Below are 20,928 nucleotides of genomic sequence, written 5' to 3'. Positions count from 1 at the left end.
CATGAGAACCAGGGCGTGCGATCTAGTAGCTTCTGCGAGTTGCTATGCGTTGTGCTCTGAGTGCCCTGTGTAGACCATGCCAAAAGATAGTTCACGTTGATACAGCCATGTTTCAAATAGGTCTATGAACTAGGTACCTTTTAGTTCGTGCCAGCTGGGTCTACAAGGAGCAGTTAGAGTGCTCTATACAGTCACACCCATCTAGTTTGCACTAGTGGCACCATGGAGACAAGCCCTTAGTGACTTACCCAAGATCATACATGAAGTCTCCAGCAGAGAGAGAATTGAACTTGGGCTCCTAAGTGCCAGGCTAACACCCTAACCACCAGGCCATACTTCCTCTCTTGTACATGTCCCCTATGTCTTCTATGTCAGCTCCATTATTTCTTTCTTTCCTAGTTAAATAGACAGAAACAAAGTTAAAGAAACCAAAACAAAGGAGAAGGTAAAAATTTTCTGTGACTGACAGATTCAAACTGAAAGCAGAGAATTTTTGAAACCCATGTAAGAATTCTTCATAAATACAGAAAAAAGAGTGAATAATCTCATGCCAACCCAGATACTTTCATCACACACACCCCCCTCCCACTTCTTTAATTTTCAGATCTGTTTCATGCACGTAACCTTATTTTGCAACTTTTATACTGTAAGTTGATGTACAAATGTTTAATAATTGATTTTTTAAAAAATGTTTCCAAGTATTTGAGAGCTTTTTAAGATAAATTGCAGATGTAAAATAAAAAGGAATATTAAACTGATCAAGGCTAAATTGGTCCATTCATTTGATTTATTTGAAGATCACAAATTCACATGCCTTTTGAATACTTTTCTATCTATCAACTAATAATTTCTCCAGTAGAACAAGCTGGTTATGCTTAGAAAATGAAAATGAATTACTGTAAATACGTCATTTTAAATCCTTCATCTTGAAGTTAAGGGAAAAAATTCTGTCCTTTGATGCCTATAAACAATTCCCACAAGAGCACCTAAGAACACAGAACCTATCTGTTAGAACTGGAATTTTTGCATCACTATTATAAAAGACAGAGAGTGAAATCCTGACCTCGAGGGCAAAGGGAGTTTTGTTATTGATTTCACCATCAGGGATTTCACCCATGGAGTTCAGTTATGCTCTCAGTTTCACCCATGCAAGCCCACTGAAGTTGTCAAATTCAGTGGCATTGCACAGCTGTGATGGAGCACAATTTGGTTCGCTTTGATGTCCACATCACTACCAAAAAGGCATCTCTGCAAGTTAGTATGGGTATGTCTATGCTATAAGCGCTACAGTGGCACTCCTGTGGAGCTGCAACTATCCTACTGTAGCTCTGTAGTGTAGGCACTTACTATAGCAATGCAAGGGGTTTTTCCATCACTGTAGTTAAGCCCCTCCCTTAAGAGGAGGTAGGTAGGTCGACGGAAGAATTTGGTCATTGAACGAGTGGTGACCACTGGCTGGGGCTTAGGTTGGCTTAACTGTTTGTCTCAGAGATGTGAATTTTTTACACACCTGAGAAGGGTGACCAGATGTCCCGATAAAATTGGTACTGTCCCGATATTTAGTGGTTTGTCCAGCGTCCGGACTGATGTACGGTCGGGACACCATTTGCCCCGATATCTTGCTTCGGCAGCACTCCAGCTTTCCTCCCACCCCCCACTTGGGGCAGCAAAAAACCTACAGCCGGCCCTGGTTGGGGGGAGAGCCTGTGGCTCCCCCCCCATGTCTCCTGATATTTTGTTCTTGTCATCCCCTACACCTGAGTGACATAGCAAGCTAGACCTAATTTTTAGGTGTAGACCAGATCTAAGTGAATGCCTTGGGGTGGTGTGCTTCTGGGTACAGTACATGGTCATTAGCCCTGTCATGTACATTAACACCTCATGCAGTGTGAGACTTGGCAGGTGATGGCTGAGGATCTGTAAATTATTGTTAGACTGTCAATATTTGCAGTCATCAGGCTGTTTGGACCTCATTAGTTTATAGTTCACAGTTACCCTATGAACAAGAATGATTACACTTTAACAACTCATAACTTACTCCCATGATGTGTATTTTCTCTCTCTCTCTCTCTCTCTCTCAAGTCAGATAGTTAAAAAATGTTCTCCAGAAAATAAAATCTATTTGTTAAAAATCGCATCAATGCAATATCTCTCATTAACTGGCTGTACCAAGGCAGACAGACTTACTGGCATACTAGGCAGTGAAATTAACAGCTCCCAGGCACTCCTGGACCGTGAATGGCCCTTCCCACGATGCTTCCATTTTATGGGCCTGAGCGCCTTTAAGACCATGACCTGGTCCCCTACTTTGAAGGAACGCTCTCTGGCATGTTTATCATACCAGGCTTTTTGCTCTTTTTGAGCATCCTGTAGGTTTTCTTTAGCAGGGGCTAAAGAGGTTCGGAGGGTGTTTTGTAGGTTGTTACAAAGTCCAGAATGTTAGTTCCTGGAGAAGGTGTAAACCCCTCCCATTACTGCTTCACCAACTGTAACAGCCCCTTAACTTCGCGGCCATATACAAGTTCAAATGGTGAAAACCCTAAACTGGGATGTGGTACAGCTCTGTAGGCAAAGAGCAACTGCTGCAACACTAGGTCCCAATCATTGGAGTGCTCATTTACGAATTTAGGTATCATGGCCCCCAACATTCCATTAAACTTGTCCTCCAGGCCATTTGTTTGATGACGGTAAGGGGTGGCAACCAAGTGATTCACCCCATGAGCTTCCAAAAGGCTTTCCACAGTTCCTGCCAGGAAATTAGTTCCTGCATCTGTGAGGATGTCGGAGGGCCAACCTACCCTGGCAAAAATGTAAGATAAACTAAGGTGTGTGGGTTTTTTTTTTTTTGGGGGGGGGGGGAGGGATTTGTTACAAAAATACAAATATTTCCTACAATTATTTTGTGCATGTGAGTGTGCATGTACAAACAATTAGAAATTTGGAGAGGCTAATTTTAAATTCTGATTAAATTATAACAAAGAAAACTAGAGGCTTGCAGATTATATTTTGTGAAAGGCGTTAGTGCAAAGGTGCATGAAGTGCAGAGCATGCGCTTGTTTGTGCAGGTGTATGTAGAATCTGACAGCTGTTCTTTGTGCCAGGATTTTCATTACTACAAAAGGAGTACACAGCTAACTGTTGTGGCTGCTAATTTCTCATGTTGCAGCATATGGAATGACACAAATTCCATTAGTCCATCCATGTTAAAATATCTTCATCTCCAAAATTGCGGGGCAAACATTTAAATTACTCCAGGCTTAAAAATACCAAGGACTTCAAGAGAGCTCTGCATATCAAGCATTGACAGGACTGGGCCCTTGATGAAGTTCATACTCAGCTAAACTCTGGCTACGCATTAATTCATTCTAGTAACTTCTAGTGGTTAATATAAACTATCTTGTGATTCAATATTCTTATCAGAACACTTTAATCCTTTGCTATGATTTTAAGAGACTAACTGCTGAAAGCAAATAAACCAGTCGGTAGAAAAAAGCATGTTCTCACACTACACGTTTTCATTACCGTTTGCTTTTCAATGGACACATCTTTAACATAGTGATACTAGATGATTACGTATGAACAACTGTATTAGAGTTCTTTTCTTAATCTGTATTTTCCTCCTTAAATCATGCATCTCATTCATCACATGGTATCTGATTTGATAAGCCAATTGAGGCTAAGTATTCTAAACTACTTTCAAAATGCTATTTCCTTTCTCTGTGTCCAAGTTTCATTGAAATAGCCTGATTTATCTGGACTTTTTGCCTGTTTCGGCTTAGTGAAAACAATTACTAGTCTCTTTTGAAAGATGCACCAGCTTCTGAAACAGAAGAGGGTGACCTTCAGGGAAAGTTTCTCTTCATCACTGTACTTTGGGAAGGCAACCTCAACCCAAGGAAAAGGGCCAGTCATTCAACTAACGAAAGAAAGACAGCTCTAGTTTATGGCTCCCCTAACCAAATGAATTTACTCAACTTTAGAAAAAACCCATGAAAATTCTTCACGTTCTGTGAAATTGTTCAATGTCTCTCCTCATTACATTCATGCAATTAAGGCTGATTTGTACTTAATCCTATTACTTATTCTTTTACTTGTAAGGTAACGAAAATAAAACACTTTTCTATTCTACCGGAAGACAATACCCATTGATCTAACGAATAAAACAGGCAAAGTAGAAAGACCTTTTTTTTGGAAGGAGGCCAGTAAACCTGTCTAGCTTCACACACATCTTTGAGTGAAATATGGCTCAGAATTTTCCACTGCAACCTCTTATTTTTATGTATGTATGAATGAAGCACATAACCCAAGCCAATACTGATCACAACAACATTTCTATTTGGATATAAATAAGCTCAAGCACAAAGTTTTCCATCACTATTAGGGGGGTTACCTTTGGTTTTTAAATCTAAACTTTCATCAAACGTTTACCATAGCTGAAGCTTGAAAAGCATATTCCATTCCTGTTTCAGTGCCCTTAAATCCCCTTTTACAGTTTGCCAGAGCATTGGATTGGAGCGTGCCTCTACATTTTAACTTTCTTCGTGTGGGGGACTCCCCTTTAAGGCACGAAACACTTGATACTACTTACATCATATCACACACTTACACTTGGAGGCTTGTCTTTTGATGTTCGATTTTTTTTTAATCTTGCCAAAGTCCAGTTACAGCGACAACAACTTGTGTCTCACGTAGCAGCATCAGTAGATTGTTTTAAAAAAGGCCACACATTTGAAGTCATAAAAAAAAACCCTCACATACATGGGTTGTGATTTGATTGATAAGTCCTTTGGGAAGCCTTCATTTCTTGTAAATATATACAATTCCTAACAAATAAAAAAATCCCCTTTCTTCCTTTTAAAAATCATATTTAAAGTACAACATAAATCAAACTCCACCCCAATGCCAGTATATTTGGCTGCTTTGTTGATGCTATGCAGTCATGTAGAGAAATTCACAGGAAAGAAGGACCACAAGCACAAGCGGTATGATCTTTATTTCCCATCTTAAGGGAAGGCTTTGAATGATGTACCAGGAGCAATATTAATCTCGGGCATTTTATTCTCTATTTCTTTCTTGGAGGAATAGTAAAGTGAAGAGACTCTTTTTCTTTGCGCAGGATGACAAACTGAAATATTCCTTCAGGCACTGCACTCTCATTTCACTTTTCCGAGACAGTATGATTTACCGCACACAGATGGCGATAAACTTGTTCTACTGTTGATATTGACATAGAGGGGATAGGGGATTGCTGAAGAAAAACTGTAAAGTCCTTCTGAATAATAAAATCATTTGATTTATAAGCCCCCCCCCACTCCTGCTGGAGTACTCAGGGTTGTACAGATAGATACATTAGATAGTCAACGCAAATGGAAAAGAAATAGAATTAGGCTTAGTTGTAAATTTGGAGAAGAATTGTGGGAAGGCTAGGGGACCTCCGTATTTTGGGTCCTATCAGATGTTTTCCTGTATCCAAGCTTACATTCAATACAATGTTTTTTATTTTTAAAAATGTGCGCAATTGTAGTTATCCAGGAAATAGACATAAGCAATGGCAAAGCAGTAGCTAACGGTGAATCCTTTTTAAAGGTTGGAGGGTCAAATTTTAATGTACCAAACCTAATGGGGGCTTTGACTTCTGGATAAATGTCAGAAAAGTTAACCACTACATCAAACCTGTCTCCCTCCAGCACTGAAACTCTAGGCAGGCAGACCTTATTCTTCATGACAGTGGTGCTGCAGTTACCAAGGCTGACAGTGCTTTTGGTTCGGCACATTGTGGATCTGTTGTACAGAAACCTCTCCCTCATCCCTTTCTTCCCTAATTTTCCTGTTTCTATCTGTCTTCTCCTATTTTACTACTATAATCCCCACCCTAATGTGTTATGTCTACATAGTATTGTTTGGTTTTGTACTGTCAGGCTTTGCAGCTTCGATGAGCTGTAAAATTGCACAAGTCTGTCAGCGATCCTGGGATGCACGTAGTATTTGGAGACAGACAAAAAGGTACAATTTTTTTGCTTTTTTTTTTCATATAAAAGTCAATAAAAAGTAATCACAAAAAAAGAGTGGAAGCTGGAATAGATATTACTCATCTGCCATGCACTGACCATTGCCTCCTTCAGTTTGAGGTGAGGGGGACCTACTGGGTATCTAGCAGTGGGTGTCCTGCAGCCTTTAGGGACAACTGACACTGTGAATGGTTTAATAAGATTGTATTGACTAATCTTTTGTCCTGCACTAATGGCCCCTAAGTACCCTAGTTCAATCTATTTACTTTATCCAAGAGAAGGTTAAGAGGTGACTTGAACATGGCCTACAAGTGCTTTCACTAGGAAGAGAATTCTGATAGCAGATGGCTCTTTAAAATAGCAGAGAAAAGCATAACAAGTCGTCGTAGTTGGAAGCTGATGCTAGACAAATCCAGCCTAGAAATAAGGTGCAAGTTTTTAACAGTGCAGGTAATTAACCTTTGGAACAATTACCTAGGGATGTAATGGATTCTTCATCACCTGAGCTCTTTAAATCACGATTGGATCTCTTTCTAAAAGAAACACTGTAACTCAAAGTGAAGTTAGGGGCTTCATACAGAAATTAACAGATGAAGATCAGGAGGTTAGACTAGAAAGTCATGATGGTCCCTTCTGGCTTTAAAATCTATGAAAAACCTTTGCCACCAATTTTGTCCATGGTTTACAGATGACCCATGACAGATGAATCAAAGAGGTTTCAGAGTAGCAGCCGTGTTAGTCTGTATTCACAAAAAGAAAAGGAGCACTTGTGGCACCTTAGAGGCTAACAAATTTATTTGAGCATAAGCTTTCGTGAGCTACGGCTCACTTCATTGGATGCTTTCAGTGATGCTTTTGTCGGGAACAGAAAAGGAATGGAGTCTTAGAACTTAGTAAGTAATCTAGCTAGATATGCGTTAGATTCTGTTTTGTTTAAATGGCTGATAAAATAAGCTGTGCTGAATGGAATGTATATTCCTGTTTTTGTATCTTTTTGTAACTTAAGGTTTTGCCTAGAGGGATTCTCTATGTGTTGAATCTGATTACCCTGTAAGGTATTTACCATCCTGATTTTACAGAGGTGATTCTTTTACTTTTTCTTCAATTAAAATTCTTGTTTTAAGAACCTGATTGCTTTTTCATTGTTCTTAAGATCCAAGGGTTTGGGTCTGTGTTCACCTATGCAAATTGGTGAGGATTTTTATCAAGCCTTCCCCAGGAAAGGGGGTGTAGGGTTTGGGAGGATTTGGGGGGGAAAGACATTATATTTGTTAGACACTTTGTGGTCTTTATTGGCAACAATAAAGTCCAAGGGCAAAAGGTAAAATAGTTTGTACCTTGGGGAAGTTTTAACCTAAGCTGGCAAAAATAAGCTCAGGGAGGTTTTCATGCGGGTCCCCACATCTGTACCCTACAGTTCAGAGTGGGGAAGGAACCTTGACATGAATGCATCCGATGAAGTGAGCTGTAGCTGTAGCTCACGAAAGCTTATGCTCAAATAAATTTGTTAGTCTCTAAGGTGCCACAAGTCCTCCTGTTCTTTTTGCGAATCAAAGAGGGAGACACTGAGAGCACCCTGGGAGACACATCATGGGGAACATCAACATTTGTGATTTACAGATGTTATAGGTACTATACCATGGTTGTGAGAAAGGTGATGAAATGTCTCTTTACTCAAGGTTTTATAGTCGTTCAAAGTTTCAATTATCCAAAATCTGATTCTGGGACAAGTTTTCTTCCTACTCCTCAGAATTAACAGTATGATCAGAGGGGAACTGTGAAAGGAAGTACTGAGGAGAAGGGAGAGAAATATTGTCCCAGAGTTAGAATTTGGATAATTCAAATCAGAGCAGAAAGCAGAGAAACTGATGAAAACAAACTCAAGTTGCTCTGTGCTGCTGAAAACAGACAGGAATGAGTAGACTGCAATATACAAAATAGGGATAGTGAATGAGAGAAGGATCTTCCTCCTTGGACTGTCTACATGCTTCTGTATCAGTGATGGGAACTTCTGATGTGATGAGTGTTTGTACATGAAAAAGGCAACTCTATGAACTATTCAATTCTGGGGTTTTTTGTCTCTCTTTTCTTGTATGTAAATAAGCTTGTAGAATGAACAGAAAACCTTCAGATTAGAAATCTTTAACTACTATAAAATCTGCAGCTAGCTATTTAAATGTGGAGGTCTTTTGAAAAGCAGATTGTATCTGCATGCATTTTAACTGTCTAAGATTGCTGGTCCCCAGAACTGTCATATAAAGCTTGCCCAAGAACAAACAAGAGTATCCTGTTTTCTAAGGGCAAAAACTTGCTCAGTTTATGTCCTGTGATGCCATCCCAAGAGATGGTCTCAGACCTCAATTCCCAATGTGAGGTCAACCCTTTCAAATATTTCAAACTCTGCTCTGCAAACCAATCCTCTTCCAATTTACATTAGACCCAGGAACCAGATAAATACATTGGGTCAAATTCTGCTCTAGCTTATACCAGAGAAAGTAACTCATTTATCTTCCAACTGATTTACTCCAGAATTACGACATAATAGAAGTTAGTCATTGCCAAGACATAAACTCCACATATTGACTACAAAAGCAGAGGTACTTCTGAATTTAATTCTATTTATTTATTTATTGGAAATTTTACATTTATCTTGTACAACCTAAGCACAATCAATTTTTCCACTGAGGACAACGCTGGAGGGAAAATATGCCTATCCGTCAAACAACACAGATAAATGAAAGTATGCAGTTACTGTGAATATTCTGCAGTGACTATTTGTTATCAATTGGTCCAGTAGCTTTGGTTTTGCTTCAATGTCAGCCTTCCCCTCTCTGTGTAAAATTACAATCGGACTCCAGACATTAATATAGAAAGGACCTTATGGCTTAAAAGTCTGAAAATTTTTTTCTCTGGTTTGGACTCAATTGGAACAGATTAACTTAATGTTGCATGAAAATAAATGAAGTGCCATCTTAATTAAAAGATAGTATCATGTCCTTTGGCTCAGCATCAAGCAGGCAATTTTAGACTTTTTTTTATTAAGAAAAAGACTATTTATCCTGATATTCTCTAAACTAGCACTTTTATTCCGATTTATTTTAATACACCGGGCTGCATATCCAAGCACCTGTGCTTTATCTTGCTTTCATATAACACAGCAGAACAGCATCATCATATTGGGAGTTTCCGTATCATTAAAACTACTCTTCTGAGCTAGACAAAAAGTCTCCGGGGCAAAATACACTATTACTATAGACCAGGTTTCAATATTAAAACGGATTAAAAACCAAAAGCAAAGACAGCCCAGCAATCTAGTGCCAATGCAGCGTGCTGTCATGCAGGGGAACTGACTCCTAGTGGTTGAGAGTACTCCAGGAGCAGCATCTCCAGTCCAGGATGAACGTCCTATTGTCACCAGAAAGCGCCTCCGGCTGACCTGCAGCAGTGCTGACAAGCCCCAGCACCACATGGAGGATGTTGCACATTCACCCTTCTGAAGATGAGCCTGATGAAAAGATCAAAGCTTCTGCAAATATTTTCAAGACAGATTTCTTCTGATATTCACTATCTTGCTCACATGTTTAGTGATCGGCAAAAGCAGTTTTCACCTCCGTTTGAAAATCTGCATATTTAAACACCCATCTGAATTAATACGATGTATGTATATACACTAAATCCTGGCATATTCAGGATGAGAATACATGGCTATGTTTATTGAGAACTGTTTGTTCATCTTGCATCATCAGAGAGCAAGCAGTGTGAAATAAAGGACAGCACAGCAACAAAGAGACACATACATCCCTTCTGGCATTACAAGACACACACACCCACACACACCCCTGCTCATCCAGGATATCGCTAGAACAGGTTGAACGGCACTAATATGGAACCAGTAATTGTGTGACATCCTTCTTTTTTTCTCCCCCCTCCAATTTGGTCATTTTTTTGCTTTCATCCCCCTCAGGTTATTTAAATAAAGTTTAAAAAATTATAATTCTTATGGTCTCTGTTATTTACCAGATAAGTACTGATATCACACACATCAAACGAGACGAAAAGTTACCTACGTGAAAAATGCAGCTTCATGCTATAAACCGCATTTATTATGCATCTGTAACTACTTCACCCTCACTCTACCCACCAATCCATCTCCATCAGGACCATTTCTAATATTACCAGCCTCTGAGCAGTTCCATACAGCTACCTTTAAAAACAGATGACACAAATGTTTTATTTTCCCTCAAATATGGAATGTCCCTCTTCAAAATCACACATGCCCTGTATGGGGAATATTCAGTCATGGACCAGTGAAAGGTTTCAGGCCCAACATCTTGCAACCCATCAAAGCTAGAAATGGGAGTTTTACACCAGGGAGTTTTAAAGTTGGTCACAGCATAGACCACATCTTAACACACACAGACTGTCTAATGGATGCCACCCCTCCCATTCACGATCATGTAGACCACCTCCCTTCCCATTCACATAACATCCCTGTGACAACTACAATGATTGCTTAGCAACATTAGGGTATTTGCAACTGTTTTTAATGCAATTTAGTAGCTGGAAACATGTAACACAGTTAGCATCATGTGACCAGCTAGCTCTCCCAAAATCACCAACAGTTGTTCCTAGACCACAGCTTAAGGATCAATGCTTTCAAACTTCATTGCACCGTGATCCCCTTCTGACAACAAAAATTACTACACGACCCCAGGTGGGGGGACTGAAGCTTGAGCCTGCCTGAACCTCATCTCCCTGGGTGAGGGGACCAAAGCCCAAGGGCTTCAGCCCCAGGCTTCAGCTTTGGCCCCGGACAGTGGGGCTCGGGCTTTGGCTTCAGCCCTGGCCCCCAGCAAGTCTAAGCCAGTCCTGGCAACCTCATTAAAATGGGGTTGTGACCCACTTTGGGGTCCTGACCCACAGCTTGAGAACCGCTCCTTTCAACTGTCAGAGAGGAGAATTTCTCATTTGTTCAATAGGACAGCACAGCCATGTTAAGTTTCCGGATATTGGAACTTTAAATCAAATGTTATTATGTATTGAAAAGTTATTTAGGTATTTTTATAATAATATATAATATAACATTATTTAAAATTTACTTTTCTCTGAGACCTTTATTGTTGGGCACATGGTTTGCCCAACTGAAGTAAATGGTAGTTTTGCCACTGACTTCAGAGTTGCCAGGATTTCATCCATGGTATGTAAGGAAGCCTGGCTGCATATGCAGAGAAAGACAAGAAAATACCAAGCAAAATTTTAACTCCCTAAAATATGTGCCATTGTGAATACTTGATGCTGAGTAGTGATATACTAAGGTTTATTAGCACATGATTGGAATGCTATCCAGTACCCCACTTGTGGCTTCACCTTTGATGAGTATTGCAGTAATACTAAATTCATGCCAACTAAACTATTATGATACGGCCTCATGCAATCTCTATTAATTATTATTATCATGAAAATGGCTCTTTAAACCACCAAAAGTATATATGCAATTAAGACTGTTTCTTGAAAACCTAATCTGAAATCATACCAAGTATTCCTATTAGGTTCTTTTCTGTATTATAGCAATTACTATAAACCCAGTTGTGTTATAAGCCATCTGTACCATAAGAGAAATCACCAACAGTTGCTCAGTCCTGCAGGGGAAAGAATCTGTTACGCCATTGGCATTTCCACACTCAGCCAGCAATAAGGTAGGTAGGTTAAAGTGGTAGATAACTATCTGTCTTTGGGATTTCTATAGCATCCATTACCATGTGCTGCTGTTATGCAGGTTTTCAATAAAGATTCCTTGAATTGTGACAGCATAATGATTCTTTTTTGTGGCTATTTTCTGTTATTGACATACTGTGAAAGCATTAATTCCTTTGCCAGAGCCTCTTCCATCTTCAAAGCGATATGCTGGACACTGACATTTTTCAACGGATGAAACTTTTAAAAATAAAAATCCTTTCAGATGTATAAGAAGATGTTCATGTACAATATTTTTGTTCTGTGCATGGTATTACTTCAACGGCTTAATGGATAGTAGAATATTTTCCATAACGTTCAGGTTAAAACACTAAAGTAGTGTTACTTTTGCAGTCAATATGTTCTGTATCTACAGCACAGTCTGCATATAGATTTGGTTTCAGCGTAGATTTGGATTTTTGAATGCGACGTATTTTCTTTCCATCTGCTTTACATTGCTCTCTACATTGTATTAAAAATTATCCTTATTTTTAGGCACAATTCAATGAAGTAACACATTGTTTTATTTTATGTTAGCCTTCCGAAGCACTTGGCAATTCAATTACGAAAGGTAACTCTTACAATTAGACAATGACTGATGCCAAGTTAATCAGCATCTACAGACAGTGCTAAGTGTTAAAGCAATGATATTCTTCAAAGATGCTTAAACTTCCATTAACCTTGTTCTTTCTCACACACAGCAGATACAAAAGGAAGAGAGTTCTTAATTAGTGAGGTGAACATCAATGTTGAGCCACTTGTTCGTGGCCAGAAACCAAGGGAAGTAAGAAACAAAGTAGTCATAATCTCTTTCAAAAAGATAATCAAGTTCACTTGAAAACATGCTGAATGAAGAAAACAAACCCTAACCAGCAACATTTGGAATAACCATACTTAGCAGCTTAGCAAATGAGGCTCCTTCCTTAGTCACAACAGACCTCTTGTGGATGCGTAGTGGGTGTGTAAACTCTGCAACAGGGTAAGAGCGGATCCGCAAGCAGCAATCAGTAGCCATGTCTGCATTAAATAAAAAGCTGCTATACATTAGCTTCTGTGCAATGACAAATAGGATTACACTCAAAAATACGATACAGTAAATGAAACAGTGCCCCTCCAGAGAGATTTGTATTGTAAGAAAATAATTATGCAGAATCCCGTGTACTTCTGAGATCCTTATCTGATTGAGAAAAGAATAAATAAAGCATGCCTTCAGATTCTGGAAGTTATTGGAGAACTCTGAGTATAGAGATTTTAATTAAAAAAATTATTAATATTTGTTTGTGCACTTTCAAGTGATTATTCCAGAAATGTTGTGAACTGCCTGCCTCTACAACCTTCAAAAACTTAACCAGCAGAGAACAACAAAGCCTCTATTTGAGCTTCAGAAAATGTATCAAGCTGAGGAAAGAAAGCACTGAACATGGACCCCAAAGTATTCCGAACTCATTAGTGCTGGAAGGGGAAACTGATAGAGGGCATATGAAGGGAAAAGTATTTGGTAACACATTTTCAAAACTGTGTGACATTTAAGTTATATATGCTCATCCATACATTAATGTCCTGTCCTCCCACTCCTTCCTACACCCCATGTATTGTCGTAAGAGTAAACCTAGCTATTAGCTAATTGTAACCTGTTCTCTTTCATTTTCTTTTCTTTTTAAATTAATGTGGATTTTTGTTCTCTGAGGTAAAAGACTAGGAACACTGCCCAAATACAGGATGACAGTTCCTGAAGCGCCTGGCATTGGCCACTGTCAGAAGACAGGATACTGGTTAAAATAGACATTGGTCTATCCCAGTATGGCCGTTATGTTCTTCAACCACATAGCTCAGTCAATGCAGTTCCATCTTCACCTGCAATACTTCTGCTGATATTAAAAGGAAAATGTGTGTTTCTTGATGTTCAGTTAGCATCAGGTAATAGTTCAGACAACAGATATAGGATAATTCCTGCAGACCCTGGAACAAAACAAATTCTAAATGATCTGTTGTATTGCAAACCAGGAAAAACAACTTCAGCAAACAGTTTGAAAGTTTCTACAACTTTCACCTCCACTTCAGCCTAAACATTTATTTTATTTCTAAAAAAGAAAAGGAACTTCTTACATGTATAGGAGCACTCCCAGCAAAAAGGAATAGCAGCGGAGGGTGCTAAACAACCAACTCAAGCATCGTTCATCCAAAGATTCTTCAATACTGGACTCATCTGTCTAGCATTCTGTACTGAGACAGTGTACTCTAGACATAACAAAATTAATTGTATAGTCATAGGCTATAAAATCTAGACAGTTCTTTGTACAAAACCACATAATAATAATAATGAAGGGTGAAGAAGCAAATGCATTTGTCCAGTGGTAAGATAAAATGAGCACAAAGCTCAGCTCTACAGATTTCAATTTATTTCCTTTTTATATCTTATATCCACCATCTTCATGGTATAGACTTTAAAAATAAATAAATAAATTTTATAGCATTCTATATTACCTCAACCATGCAAGGTCAATAATACACCATTAACTCCTGATATACATCATTAACTCCTGATTTTTTATTCCCCTTTGCAGACACAACTGACACTATGAAAAATCCTTTCAACTAGTGCATTCAAATGACATTTGTACTAACACAGCCAAACTGAAATTCTTGAGCTAACCAGTTCTGCCCAGTGGTCATCCCTTGCAGGCTTTGCACACTTTTTCCTGCATATTGAGCCATCCTGCTGGCATCAACACCTGGCCTCATAATAATTGTACATATTGCCAAAGAGGAAAGGCAAGAACACACATGCAAGAGCTTCCTTATGAATCCCATCCCATCTACCACGACTCCTTGTATTTAATTCTATTAAAACTGAAAATACATCACAATGAAAAATGACATAGTATAAAAAATTAACATTTAACAAGTACAGAATGTGTCCTCGTTACTCCAGGTAGAGCTTTGCTAATACTACTTAACATGCAACCATTAACAGATGACTGAAAATGAACATTGGGCGTACAATGCAATACAACCCTTGTAACCAGAGACTTACGGCTCCTCATGCTGTGTAAATTTTGACTAAACCCATAACCACTTAACAAGCTCTGAGAGTCTTAATATAGCTGCCTTAAACATTATCTGCTGTACTGCAAAGGTAAAATTTCCAGTGAATGTACACCTGAGCATTATGTAGAAAAGATTTGTCTTCAGAGACACACTCTTGAGCCAGAGGCTGATTAATTAAGCCACTTGCAAGATAAACCAGATTTAACATTTTCTTCAACTTTGGGGGCAAAATTCTTATTTGTGACATTTCAAATAGGAGTGGGATAACAACATTATACAAGAACACAGAATCAGACAGCACTTCACCATAAGTTCGGTATGTTAACTTGGTACTAACCATAATATGGGTTAATAAACTTCTGAGCTATCAGCCTGTTTTTTCCCTCCAAAGACACCTCAGCTTTGAAGTTAACTTATGCTAGGATTATTATTTTGTAAATAACAGAGAGCGCTCAAGTTATTACAATAAATTATTTGTCCTTGTACCTTTCCTTCAAGGACTTCAAAGCAGTTTACAAACTTTATTGAATTAAGCTTCACAAAACTCTTATGAAATGTTATTATCCATCCCTGTTTTACAGATCAGAAAATTACACTGTGGAGAGACTAAGTGACACGGGCAGTCTGTGGGAGAGGACTGAAGTAACGTCTCCTGACAACTCTTTGCTTGAACCGCAAGACCAGCTCTACCTCTTCTCTTTTTAAACAGAGAGCAAATGGGTTATAGCCAAACCAAACTGTAGAAGTATGGCACAAGCTATATTTTCTTAGTTGCACAGTTTGCAACAAAACAGCACAACACACAGAAATCTTCTCCTCAACTACCTAAAAATTTTACTAGCCACAGCAGTGCACAGAAACAGTGGATTTCATGACACTTTCAAACAACTCAGGAATGTTTTGCCAGTTTAGTTATACCAGTATTGCTATACCAACAAAACCCTCTATTGTGGCTGGTGTTATGTCAGCATAAGAGTGCTTATACTGATGTAATTTTTGTCAGTCCTATAACCATGTGTACACCTATAACCATGTGTAACCTATAACCATGTGTACACTAGCGCTTTTGCTGGCATAGCTATGCCGGTAAAACTTAAGTGTAGACCAAGCCTTATACTTTGTTTTAGTGTTTTCTCTGCAGAAGTCAAATATCAGATAGTACTGTGATAGCTATTGGAATCTCATGCATTATCTTTGATGTAACATATTGTATTAAGTTTGTGTGTCACTGTGGGGCAGAGATTGTAAGCAACTCCAGTGGGCAGGGTTACTACAGCTCATCCAGGAACCAAAAACAGTGTGTGCGGAGGTCATTAAGGTGAACCACTTAGATTGTAAACTCCTCCACAGAGGCACCAACCCAGGGAGCTTTGCATATACTATTGCATATATATGGAGCAGATAAGGTTTCCCAGAGTCCAGTGGACAAAGAACACTTCAAGACAGTCGCTTCTCCACAGCCACACCTCAAAAAATGGCAGAGCCAACAATACAATGGGGACAGACAATACACTGACTAGAGGAATTGCCCACAGTACAGACAATTTCATGACAATAACCTTCCTTTTGTTGCCTATTTGAAAAAAATCTCTATGGTTAATTTAAGATACTTTAAATGTCCTTTATGATATTGAATGCTACTGATACTTCTATATCCAGTATAATGGATACTTCTTGTCCAGTATAATGTTCACAGTGAGTTAAATATTTATGTTACATCTTATCAAATTACAACAGGTTAAAGCATTTTCTTTAAAATTAACTCTTCATTTTTCACCTGATCCCTCTCTTCAGTCTTCACTGATCCCCTGGGAAATATTTTCAAAATTGAAAGCACGCTGTGTCATCTTTTTATTTCCTAACCTCCTTTAAAACTCTTAGACTGTAGTGCAGTAACCTGCATTAATCATTCATGACTGCATAAATATATGAAAAATTAATAACCGTCTAGAATGCCAGGGTGTCTACTTAATGAGTTGGGACTGTCAGGTAGTAGCATCATGTCCTCAACAGTATATATAGAGAGAATAATTTTCAGTAAAGTTAATCAAATCAGATCTCCTGCTACAAGACAAGCTTCTAGGAATTATGATTAGGCTATTTAAAAATAAAATTCAGGCATCTTTGTTTCTGATTTTTTTTAAATGTACTTCCTGCCATTAAAAGCTATCAGCCTGTTTTATGTACTTTTTTTTATGTACTTCCTGCCATTAAAAAAAACCCTAACCTTTCTTCTTGTTTACTACAAAAAATCTTCTCAAAACAAGTTCCATCAAAACTATTACATTCACTATTAAAAGGCTTGCAAATATTTTGAAAAACCTGGTCCAGATCTCAGGTTTGTAACGAAACTGAAAACTGTTTGGAGTAATCTGTCAATAGGAGTGATGTTTTATGCTGCCATAAGTCAGTTAATGCAATAACTTCCAATGTCATGCAGCACTGAATAATACAAGAACAAATTAAAAGATGAGATTCAGATTATGTCATGACTTTGCTCAAATGCACTGAATTGTGCTCTGCTTTCCCCGTTCAAAATCAGAAGTAGATACAATTGCATTCAAGCTGAATAGGACGGACAGCACTCCTGGGCCTATCTCCAGGACAGCTGCAATCAGTGCCTCTATCATGGTTTCACCAGATAGGCTGTGCCAATCTTATCTCTGCTTCAAGGTGGTAATTCACTGAACTACAAGAAGCCCTCAAATTTTTAGAACCAGCAATTTTGGCCTCATCCATAGTAATTTACAAGCTTTTTACTGGTGCTGAATCATACGCCTGATACATTTATAACTAGCCATAAAAAGAAAAGGAGTACTTGTGGCACCTTAGAGACTAACCAATTTATTTGAGCATGAGCTTTTGTGAGCTACAGCTCACTTCATCAGATGTTTACCTGATGAAGTGAGCTGTAGCTCACAAAAGCTCATGCTCAAATAAATTGGTTAGTCTCTAAGGTGCCACAAGTACTCCTTTTCTTTTTGCGAATACAGACTAACACGGCTGTTCCTCTGAAAACTAGCCATAAAAAGTTATCACAACTTTACAGCACAAAATTAATAATAAATAATAATAATAATAATAATAATAATAAAAACAGGCTGGTCTTTTAACTATTTGCAATTCAGATGGAATGAATAAATAACTGAAACAAAAACAAATTATTTAAAGTCAACCTCATGAAATTTTAAAAATGAATTTCCACATTGGTTATTCAGAGAGTAAAGCACTATTTGCACCCCATTGCAGTGAACTATTTTATGATCAGGAAAGGGCTCGCTACCAAGGATTGTGGTGGATTCTCCATTTATGGACAATTTTAAAATCAAGATTGGGATGCTTTTCTAAAGCTATGCTCCAGGAATGATTTTGGGGAAGTTCTATGGCCTGTGTTATACAGGAGGTCAGACTAGATGATCGCAGTGGTGCCTTCTAACATTAGAATCTATGATTCCATGGGCTATAAGGCTGTGTAAGTACACATCTTGTGTTTCTGCATTTCCTTAAATAATAGATAGCCCTCATTTATTCAAAATTACTTTATATTTTACCTCTGAGCAATTAATGTACTTTTCAAAAAAAAAAATAAACAAAATTTTTACAAAATGAAAAACATAGCACTAGATTTTACATATTTCATGGGAAATTAGGCAACCTGTAAACCAAATAGAAGTGTATACAGTTGTAAGGTAGAAATTGTAGGTCGCAGGACCCATTCTATCCTGTCTTCCATTTTCCACTGCTTCAAGTTTACACACACACACACACACACACACTTACTTCCTTTGGGCTAAAATTTCTCATGCGTAGCCTCAGCTCAAAGGTGAGTTAATTCTGGGAAGTCTGTATGTATTTTAATGTACATAGTAAGCAGACTGGGCATTCTGCCAATACAGAGGAAGACACAATAACTATTACATTTGCAATTTAAAGGGGCTTCTCCTGCCATTACTAATCTAGCAAATCTCTAATCCACTTGGGGTCAAACTCTAACCCCACTGAAATCAATGGTAAAACTTCCTTAAATGAGACTTAAATAGGGCCAGGATTTCACCCCTGGAGTTTTGCCTGCATGAGAATTACAGCAGATCTTCTCTTGGTCTTTTAGGGTATTTCTCCACTGCAGAGTTCTTCTGGTGTTGCCTCTGACCATCCTCCTAGCCGCACTTTGAATCCTCTAACTTGAGTTTAGTGGTGCTTTCAGCCGAGGCTAGCTGGCCCAGCTAGGGGTATATACTGGAGCTCAGATGCTGCTTTCATTCAAGCTAGTAATTCCCTGCCAGCTTTGAAGTGATGACACAAGGTACAATTTCTTGAGTGCTGATAGTCTTCCAGTGCGTTCCCATCATCCCCCCGGGTGCACAGGACAGACAAGTTTTCTAACAATTCACTGGGAAAGAATCAGAGTGGCTCATCTTACTGTAGCACAAAGACCCATGGGATGTGCCCCCAAAATTCCGAGTGACATACGCAGGCACAAGTGAGTGCAGCTCTGGAAAGGACGCGGTCTCTCAGGTATGGTTTCGCAGTGTGGCTGCTCTCACCTGTGCTAGACCAATCTAGATGCTCAGGCACCCCAAGTTAACTCTGAAGTAATGACACACCTTTTCACCACTTCTTTTCTCAACCTCCCGACTGCATGATCCTCAAAAATTTTCATTCTGCAGGAAGACATTAGTTTTCCATGGACCAAGAGTTTTAGAACTGACAGAGTTTTTAGGATAGTTCCCTAAAATCAGACACAAACAGCACAGTTCAGATATATTACACAAATGTGGATGATCAAAGCTTTGGCGTATGTCCTATTTTTAAAATGATATGGAATTTTAGAACTGAAAAGCCTCGCAGGCACAGAAGAGGAGTGCTTTAAGGATACGAATAGAGAGAAGCCATTTGGCCAAATAGGAGCCAGAAAGCATTCTATAGAAGGAGGCATGAACAACAGATGAAGAAAACTTGAGAAAAATACAGTGTGAGCATATATGTACCCTTTCTTTAAATCCAAAGCAGAAAGTCAGATTTTTTTTTCTTTGGGTGGGGGAGGGATATAGGTAAACTCATGGCTTTCATGGTTGAAACTCTACAATGAAAGAGAGAAAAGCTTTAGGGATAATACTTTTTTTCTTATTCCAATAAAGTTCCTTGTTCAGTGCAAGAACAAAACAATTCTTTCTGCAATTTTTATCACTGTCACATGACTGGGTGTTAAGGAGGGAAAACTGGAGGAAATTACAGCAGTAATGTAAGCCAGGTTGGAGTTTATGCTGAGCATTCCTATTCTGAAGTCCATGGAGTTAGATCAGTAAGAATTTGGCTCCTTGTTTCCATCATCTTTCATTCCAAAGAATCTAAAGTTAAACTGATATATAAACTACACTTTAATGGCCAGAAATTAAAAATAATAGATCCAGTTCTGGGCTTATGTCAGGTTACAAAGGGGTCATTCCACTGGTTTTGATGTAGTTACCCCTTTACACTGTTGTGAGATCAGAACAAGGATTTGGCTTTGAGATTAAAAGGTGTGCATTAATCTAGTATTCCTTCCTCCTCCTTTTCACATTCATAGTAAAAGCTTTCTAACTGTTATACTCACGAAAACTACTTGCAGTAGAGGTAACTGGACCAGAGTGTTTTCATTTAGTAATTCTTTCTAACAGAGTGGCCAGATTTTTTCCCAACTCAAGTAATCAGCATAAAAAGAGAGAAATAAGATTGTAATTGTCTCTTTTGCATCTTTTGGTAAATATCGTGGCAATAGCCTAATTCATGTGTGAAAGCAATGGCCTAGATTGGAAAATTGTGGAAAAACACAAATACTTGCTTACAGCATTGCTTTCAAAGTTCATGAACAAGATCAGACCCCTCCTGGAGACTTTCGCAGCATTCTCCACATCCTCACCACAAAATATCAAAGTCTAATAACATAATTGGGGAAGCTGCAAGCCAAGTACAAGTGCAGCAAAACATCATCCTTCTGATGAGTATTTAAAAATACATTTCAGTTAAGAGTGTTTAAATTCCAATTTATATTGCAGTGTCTCTCCTACAATACAATCTACGCTTTGTAATACCTTGGGGTGATCATCATAGGGTCTGTTCTTGCTGTGATGCAGTTTTCACCCTACACCAGCTCTGAAAG

General features: G+C 38.6%; 1 protein-coding gene across 7 annotated transcripts in view; it reads right to left on the bottom strand.

The window, feature by feature from the left end:
- The window catches only part of FRMPD4 (FERM and PDZ domain containing 4), a 437,016-nt gene that overhangs the window by 194,626 nt on the left and 221,462 nt on the right, over window positions 1-20,928 (bottom strand). Inside the window, exon 1 of one of the 7 annotated variants that reach the window (XM_048860734.2) lies at window positions 249-277. The exons of the other annotated variants lie outside the window; for them this stretch is intronic. Coding sequence (XP_048716691.2) covers window positions 249-262 — 14 coding nt within the window. The 5' untranslated portion in view covers window positions 263-277. Of the gene's footprint in view, window positions 1-248; window positions 278-20,928 lie in introns of those variants that run through there. 7 annotated transcript variants of the gene reach the window in all.

This window comes from Caretta caretta, chromosome 1 (assembly GCF_965140235.1).
Source record: "Caretta caretta isolate rCarCar2 chromosome 1, rCarCar1.hap1, whole genome shotgun sequence".
Classification (NCBI taxonomy): domain Eukaryota; kingdom Metazoa; phylum Chordata; order Testudines; family Cheloniidae; genus Caretta; species Caretta caretta.
This window is presented reverse-complemented; position numbering and strand designations above follow the sequence as displayed.